Below are 8,545 nucleotides of genomic sequence, written 5' to 3'. Positions count from 1 at the left end.
AAATGTCTGGGACATGAATAGTTATTTCCCTTGGTGGTAAAATGGTCACCCATATCAACTTTTAAAACTAACTCACAGACTATGAATCCAAGAGTATCCATTTAGTATGTCAAAAGAAATCGAATCACAGATTCATCCTAAAGGGTCCCGATCCTGAAGGGAAAAAAAAAAAAAAAAACAATAACGATTAACCCAATCCAGGAGAGCACCTCTGAAATTGTCTTGCAATCATAAAAACAAGCATCAATCTGGGAGCAGATCAAAACAAAATGCATTTGTAACTCACTCTCACCTTCCTGTATCTGACAGTTATTTTTTAGGTGGTTTCTGTTTAAATATGGAATGAAGTTTGGATTATATAGCACAAGGACCTGCATCCTGGCTGAGAACGTTTTTACCTCTCAAGTTTCATTTAGGGTCAAATGAGTAGAAACCTTACACTGTCAGTTAGCGTTCAACCGTTGTGAGGTAGTTTAAGCTAAAGGTTAGTACTCATGTCTGGTTTAGAAAAGCAGCAAATTAACATTAGAACAGCTGTGAAGAGCAATGCCTTTCATTTTACAAATGTTGTATTCGTAATGGTAGATACAAATAAACTTCACTGAGAGGAATCTATGTTACTGATTTGTTCATTTCCTTATATTAAAAAAATTCCTTTTGAGACCAGCCTGGGCAACAACACAGGGAGACCACCTTCCTCCCGACCGCCCCCGACCCCGGCCACCATCTCCGCCCCACTCCCCACCCCAACACACACACAAATCCCAAGGCTCTTCCCCTACAAACCCTCTAGCTTGATGTTCGAGACCAACCAAAATCTGGCATCAAATACACTCTGTGGAAACTCCTACCCTAACACCTGGTACTTTTCCACTCCCCAAGTTCTGTCACTGCTCTCCGCCAACACCCTTTACTCCGATCAAACCCACCTCCCCGGTGTGGTCCTGAAACGGCTTTCGGGCAGGCAATGTTGGTGCTCACTGGTATTTTCACAGCATTTTTGTCTTTAGCCTTTACTTGGCAGTTATTAGTTAACTTTTTAAATGTACCTGCACATGCTATTAACTCCCAAATCAGCCTGTAAATGCCTTAGGGTTAATGATATGCATTTACATGTAACAGGTACTGGAAATATTTAAGATATTCTCACTTGAAATGTTTCATTTTCAATCTTTTAAACAGTGCCTGATAAGCCATCTCGCACCTTAAAAGTAAAAAAAAGGTAAAAAAACAAAAAGTCATCTCACAATTTAAAAGGATGCTCAAATCTATTAAGACAATAAACAATTATTTGTGAAGATACCAAGAATGCCCCAATCCCTTTTAGAAAAATCTAAAGACTAAGATTTTTAAAAAGAACACTGGGACAAAAAGCCATAAAACCCTGAATCTTATATCCAAGGAACATTTTAGTGCTTTCAAGAACTCTATGGTGATAAAGAAAGGTTTGGAATACTGCAAATTTCTATTTTAAATGTCAAGAATAGCAATAAGCAAATAGAGCCAATCAAATTTAAGAGAACAGAAAATATGTTTCCACTCTTGGTTAATTACTGATGTTAGAATGTGGAACCATTTTTAGTGTCAACATATTAGATGACAAATTTCAGAGTGAAAAAACCTATTATAGGGATCTTCAAGTGGAAGCTCATTCTGTATATATATTCAGTACATGTTGTAATTTATTTTGAATGCTGTATTAAGATAACATTTTTGTAATAATGTAATTGTTACAAAGTTAGTCTTTCTACATTAATTTTTTTTTTTTTTTTTTTTGAGACAGGGTCTTGCTCTGTCGCCCAGGCTGGAGTGCAGTGGTGTGATCACAGCTCACTGAAACCTCTGCCTCCCTGATCCTCCCACCTCAACCTCACAAGTAGCTGGGTCTACAGGTATGTGGCACCAGACTCTGTTAATTTTTGTATTTTCTGTAGAGACAGCGTCTCACTATGTTGCCTAGACTGGTTTCAAAATCCCGGGCTCAAGTGATCCACCTGCCTTGGCCTCCCAAAATGCTAGGATTACTATCACAAGCACAGCACCCGACCCTCTGCAGCTACTTACTACTCCTAAGCATCAGCCCTCTCATCTCTGAAATATGGTTCTTCCTGCCTACCTCAAATATTGGCTGTACGGATGAAAATAAACAATGAAGATAAGGGTTTTGCAGAGCTTCTGGTCCATAACAAGTACTTAATACTTCATTTGGACACATATTTAATAAATGCCTACATGTACCATATGCTGACGTAGGTGCTGGAAATCCCTAATAGAAGAAACTCCTTTTTCTCATGGAGCTTACAATCTTGCTGCCAGTGGCAAACAAGTTTACCCATAGTTATGTCAGGTGGAAACAAATGGTATGAAAAGAACCCGGGGTAAGCAGATGGAAGAAGGGAGGAGGTGTGTGCGTGCACAAAAGTGCCATTTTACATAGGGTGTTAAGGGACACCTTCTAAAGATAAATAGGAGCAGGGGTCACCGATGCATGGGGAAAAGCTTTCCGAGGAGAGCAAACACCAAGGGCAGAGTCCTGGGGAGGGTAAGCATACTTGGAATGTTTAAGGATCCAGCGGGATTCCATGGGGGTGCAGCCAAGTGGGCTGTGGGAGGACAGGAAGGACATAAGGTCAGCGATGCACCAGGGGCCACACCTGTCGTCTTGCAGGCCTTGGTAAGCTCTTCGGATTTTTTTTCTTTTTTGAGAGAAGAAACCATTGAGGAACTGTCAGTTAGTGAAGTGATCTACATAGATTTGAAAAGGTAACCTGCTGGGCACGGTGGCTCACGCCTGTAATCCCAGCACTTTGGGAGGCTGAGGCGGGCAGATCACTTGAGGTCGGGAGTTCAAGACCAGCTTGAACAACATGGAGAAACCCCTGTCTCTACTAAAAATACAAAATTAGCTAGACGTGGTGACGCATGCCTGTAATCCCAGCTACTAGGAAGGATGGGGCAGGCGAATCGCTTGAACCCGGGAGGCTGAGGTTGCAGTGAGCCAAGATCGCACCATTGCACTCCAGCCTGGGCGACAAGAGCGAAATTCCGTTTCACCAAAAAAAAAAAAAAAAAAAAAAAAAAAGGTAACACACAGTAGCTATTATCTAATACACAGGAAATGAAAATTGCCTATCATTGTTCTTTAATCTGGTTTAAGTGGTTGAGCCTTATGACACTGCCGTTTCTACGGGTCAAAAATGGTGGAATATTGTCATAAAATTCAACCTGACTTAAAGGATAGGGCGAGGAAAAAAAGAAAAAAAACATAAGCTTTACAATAAAATATAATTGTATTATAATCCCAGACACAGGACTCATAAGCTGTATTCTTGCACAAGGCACTTAGCTTCATCTTTCTTGGGTTTCCCCTTATTTGTAAAATTGGGATAACAATCTAACCTAAGCCCAACTTGTACTGATGATTAAATGAGATATGTATGTAGAACATTCGGCATAGTGCCTAGGAGCTTAAGAAATAAGCAGGCCATTAAGAAGGGGGTTGCATTTTATACTAACAGCATCAAAACCTTGTGTAACTATTTTTCTAGGTACTGAAACAGCATTCATTACTCAGAGACCAGAGCTTTTTTTCAAGTTACTATTCCCTGCATTTAGAAAGTTCATCTTTAAATAGGCAATTCAGTAAGTAAATATTCTATGGCTCTAAAACAGATACTGCTGTTGGAGAATTTAAAATATCTGAGAGTTACATTTTTAACGTTGTCTACCAAGGCTATTACATTTCCTCTGTCAAAGTAACTTAATTTTACAAACGAACTCTGTGCTTGTTAAATGAAAAGGCCAGAAGCTACTGGCCACTCAGCGTTCGTTTGAAATTCTTGTAGTGCCTTCAGTACAACTCAAACTTAGAGGTGATTCTCAGAATTCGTGTGAAGCAACATTTCACAAAAAAAATCACCTACGTTCACTATTAAGTCAGAAGACAGAATGATTAACAGTAAATTTCAGCCGCGAATTACTCAGTATCAATTGGATATTAAATAACTGCATTATTTTAATGGAATGTTATAAAGGATTTGCAACAAAATGCAGATGCAGATGTAGATTTAGGGACTGTCGACTTCTATAGATCAAGGAGGACTTCATTGTTGCAGCTCAGAAAATTCTTCCAAACAAATCTAAATGTTGGAAATCCACCACACTGCAGAGAAAGACCTCTTGCCTCCGTATTCTTTCTTCATCTGTAAAAATGTTGACTTCTGCTTTTCAGACTACGCGCACAGGCTCTTTCCTACTGCGGCTTCATTCCCTCACGGAACACTGATGCCATCGCGAAAGAAGCATTTCGAGCACGACTAACGCTCCCCTTATAATTTGCTAAGCCGCTGCGCTCGGGTCTCGCTACGATTTGCTTTCAGAATAACGAGAAGGTGCAACAAGATCGCTTCCCTGGCGGCGCGTCAACCGCTTGGCCCAGACCCCCCACGCCCGCCCACCGCCCCGTGGGTGCGCACGCGTGTCCGCGCACGCTTCCCCGCCTGGCGAGCGCGAGGCTTCTCTCCGCCGTGCTGCTTTCCAGCCTCTCAGCAAATCACGAACACGGAAGGGAGCCACGGCGGCGACGGGAGGGGCGTCGCGCGTGGTTCCCTCGGCGACAAAGCGGGAGCCCGGCGCGACGGGCGCCCTACCCCGCAGAGGCGGACGCCGCCGCACGCGCCTCAGAAAGCCTCAAACTCCAGTCCTCGGCTCCCCCGCCACACCCCCGCCCCGCAGCCAAGACCCGCGAGGTGGCGGGCCCGACGGCCAGGGCAAGCCCACCAGCCCTCCGCACCGTGGGCGACTGGCCAGCACCCGGCCCTAAACGGGCAGCCCCAGCCCCTAGGCGGCTGCCGCCCCCAGCCCCGCCCACGCCCCACGCAGGCGCGCTCCGGGCCCCTTCCCTCCCCCACCGCGCGCTCGCGGGGCCCGGCGGGGGCGGAGCGACCCTCGGAAGGGGCGTGGCCACGGGGCAGGACGCGCGCACGCGCTCTGGAGCCCCATGGCTACGTGTCGGGCCACGTGATGCCCACCCCGAAAGTCCCCCGTGAAGCAACAGGACGTTAAAAAAAATTTCTTTTCTGCGGGGTGGATGAGAGGTTCTGAAAAAACTATAGTAACGGGAGGCGAGGCGGAGGCAGCGCTGGCGCGTCCCGCTGGAATTCCTCCCGCCTGCCGCGCCAGCCCCAACCGCGCCCGAGCCCCGCGCCCCCCCGCGGCCGTCGGCCCCGCAACCCACACCCACCCGCCCCGGGCGCCCCGCACGGCGGCGACCCAGTCCCTGCGCCCAGGCCCGGGGCCGCCGAGCGCCGCCGCCCGTCACGCTCCCGTCGCCCCCGCCGCCCGCCCCGCCAGGGAGGCAGGGAGGAGGGGGAACGGCGCCGGCTGCTGCCCGGGTCGGGGGGCGTCGGGCAGCGGGAGCGCGCCGGCCGGGCCCCGCTAACGGCCGCCCTGCGCGGCCCCGCCCGCCGCCCGCCGCCCGCCCCCCGCCCCCGGCCCTCCCCGCGCCTTCGCCCCTCCCCCCCCGCCGCTGCTGCCGCCGCCGCTGGCAGCGCCGCCTGAACTGAGGCGAACTCCGCCGCCAAGTGAGTGAGGAGGAGGAGGAGAAGGAGGAGGAGGAAGAGGAGGAGCGCAGTCAGAGCGCGGCGGCAGCGGCAGCGGCAGAGGCGCCGCGGCGGGGACCAGCCCAGAGAGACCCCCCGAGCCCGCGGCACAGGCGGCGGCGGCGCTGAGCGGGCGCGACCAGCCGAGCGAGCGGCGGCCCCGGCTCCTCCTCGTCCGGCGCCAGCGGCCCGCGCCCTGCGCCCGCACTCGGCCAGCCGAGACCCGCCTCCCGCCCGCCCGCCGGCCTCGTGAGGGACGCGCCGAGCCGGGCGGCCGAGAGCGGCGGCGGCTGGGAGCGCGTCGGGCCCGGGCGGAAAGTGCCTGCGGGGGGCGGGCGAGCGCGCGGTGCCGGCCGCCCCGGGGCTCGGCGCGGGAGCCAGAGCGGGAGCCGGCGCGGAGCGGGACGCCGGGTCCCGAGCGGCCCGCGGCCGGGGCTCGCCCCCGCCCCTCCCTCCTCTCCGGCGGCGGCGGCGGCGGCGGGCGGAGTGAGCTGCGGAGCCTGGAATATGGTCGGGGAAATGGAAACGAAGGAGAAGCCGAAGCCCACCCCAGATTACCTGATGCAGCTGATGAACGACAAGAAGCTCATGAGCAGCCTGCCCAACTTCTGCGGGATCTTCAACCACCTCGAGCGGCTGCTGGACGAAGGTGAGCGTCTCCGGGGCCCCGGCCCCGGCCCGATCCCCGCCGGGGCGGCCCCTTTCCCTGCTTGGGATGGTGGGGAGGGCGGGAAGGTCACGGCCGGGCGGGACCGCGCGCCGGGGGGACTGGGAGGCCGGGAGGGCGCACAAAGGAGGCGCCGGGCCGGGCTTGCGGCGGCGGCGGCGGGCGGGCGGGCGGGCCGGGGTGGACCCGCCGGGGCCGGACGCCCCCTGCCCGGCCCGGGACCCCGCGCCGCTGGCGCCCAAGTTTGTGCGCTGCGGAGGGCTGCGGGGCGAACCCTGCGGCGCCTCTGGCTTTGGCGGTCACATTTCCGAGAGGCCAGCGGGGGCTGGGCGGGCTCAGTGGTCCTCGCCAAGCCCTCCCGAGAGCAGGCCCACGCCGCGCCGCCGGCCTGGAGGACGCGCGTGTCCCCGGCGCGGGCCCCGCTCCTCTCCTCGACCTCCTGAGCTTGCTCTGCGCGGACCCCCGCTGCCCCGCGTTCGGGAGCTCTCCCTCTCCCATGAGGACTAAAGCGGGGTTTCGTGCTTGGGGAGTTGGTGCAGCTGGTAAATACTAAGTGGAAGTCAGAGTGGGGCTCGTTAGTTTAAAGAAATTCCATAGGAGACCGAAATTATGCTGGCGTAGCCGACAAGGAGGACGAAGTGACGGCGAAAAGCACTTTTTTCCCTTTTGTTTGGGGAAGCGAGAACTGTTAGGGAGTTGAACTTCACTTTTCGGGGGTGGGGGGGGTGGGTGGAGTGCGAAATAACGCGATGACAGATCGGAGCGCAGCCTGAGTTAGGAAGAACTTGGGCGGAGGGTTTGCTCCCGGAGACGCAGCCGCCCGAGTTTGTAGGACAGGGAATCGAGACGTTTGGAAAGGGCGAAATAAAATTGAGCCGAAGTTTTCAAAAAGCTTTATGGAGCGCTGTGGGGAGCGAAGAATGACAAGAAGATTAATGTTGACCAACTCTGGAATTTCCTTAAGAAGTTCTCATAGCAGTATCTGGAGTATTAATTTCTAGTAGCTGTGGGTTTCTGTGGACGCCTAGAGAAAAAAATAAATGACCACAAAAAAGTGTTTCGAAAATCGACTAGCCAGGAGTTTTTTTGTTTTTTTTTTTCCTGCTCAGAGGCATCACCGGAGGACTGTGTAAAGGAAACTGAAAACTTTAGGTTGAAGAGATGAGCAATGGAGTTTAGATTTTTCGCAAGAATTTCGAGATTTTAAAAATAGAGTCGGGGAACAGGAGTTTGAAGCTTGGGGAGTTGGAATGTCATTAGAGAACAAAAGGCCGGAAATGTTTCCATGATAAAAAGATGATTAAAGAAAAATCCCTGGAGTTTTATTGTCTTGAAAGTCAAAGAAACAACTTAAAAGTAGAAAATGGTTAGGTGTTACGGCTTTCTCGTCGTTTTGCTTCCATGTTAAACATACAGCACTCACCAGCATTGAAATGGGCATTTTCCACTGTTGGAACAGCAAATCTGTTAATTTCAAGTTGCTCCAGAGAAAACTTGAGCTGTCCCTTTAAAGGGTTCTGCTTTTCCTGTTTGTGTTGGCATTTGAAAGATTGTGGAGGCAGAAAACTTTCTGGAATGTCAAAAAAAAAAAAAAAAAAAATTGCTGGAACTCTTAAATTGAGTATTTCCAAATGTGAGCGCTAAGGGGCGCCAGTTATTTTTTAACCATGGAAATGGTTGGAACCAAATGTGTAACATACTCAGTAATCTGACCTATATTAAATTTAGTTGAAACTTAAATTATAGATTATTTGATTTGTCATGTGTTTATATAGTGTTTTCGAACATTGAAAACACTTTCCTTAAAATTATTAGCACAACTTCATGACGTTTCAAAAGTAACACTCTTAATATTTTCTCCTTGGCATATTTCGGTTAAGTTAAAGTTTTAGTAGTATTAGTAACAATTTCTGGTGAAAGTTTTTTTTCTTGAGTGCAGTTGTTTAGAAGGAATCCTTTATCGACGATAAAATGAAAATAGGCCTTGACAATATTTAGGGTTAATTAAAATTAAATTGTATTCTTGAAATGTTGAATTCAAAGACTATAGGAGATTCCAAAAATGTGAAAATACTTTCACCTTATGTATACTATTTAAAAAACTGCATACTTTTGAGTTTCTTTAGTTTTAAAAGGCTTCTTGTGCTTTTGTGTTGATCTAAAATCTCTAAATTTAGAGCTGATTCCTTATCAAGTTTCCAACCTTAGGCTTTAATAATTTTTAATCTTTCAAATCCAGAAATGTTAATTATGTCATTATCTCTAACAAAGGCTTATT

General features: G+C 49.9%; 1 protein-coding gene across 6 annotated transcripts in view; it reads left to right on the top strand.

Annotated features, from left to right (window-relative positions):
- The first annotated feature begins 5,627 nt into the window (after positions 1–5,627).
- LOC105487524 (QKI, KH domain containing RNA binding) overlaps positions 5,628–8,545 on the top strand; it is a 166,685-nt gene continuing 163,767 nt past the window's right edge. For 5 of the 6 annotated variants that reach the window (XR_011623272.1, XM_071096243.1, XM_071096242.1 and 2 more), the window contains exon 1: positions 5,628–6,249. Coding sequence is in view for 5 of the 6 variants with exons in the window: in XM_071096243.1 (XP_070952344.1) it covers positions 6,108–6,249 (142 nt within the window). In the remaining variant the exon portion in view is untranslated. The remainder of the gene's footprint in view (positions 6,250–8,545) is intronic. The other variant, XM_071096246.1, reaches the window with a different exon arrangement.

Source organism: Macaca nemestrina, chromosome 5 (genome assembly GCF_043159975.1).
Source record: "Macaca nemestrina isolate mMacNem1 chromosome 5, mMacNem.hap1, whole genome shotgun sequence".
Lineage (NCBI taxonomy): Eukaryota > Metazoa > Chordata > Mammalia > Primates > Cercopithecidae > Macaca > Macaca nemestrina.
This window is presented reverse-complemented; position numbering and strand designations above follow the sequence as displayed.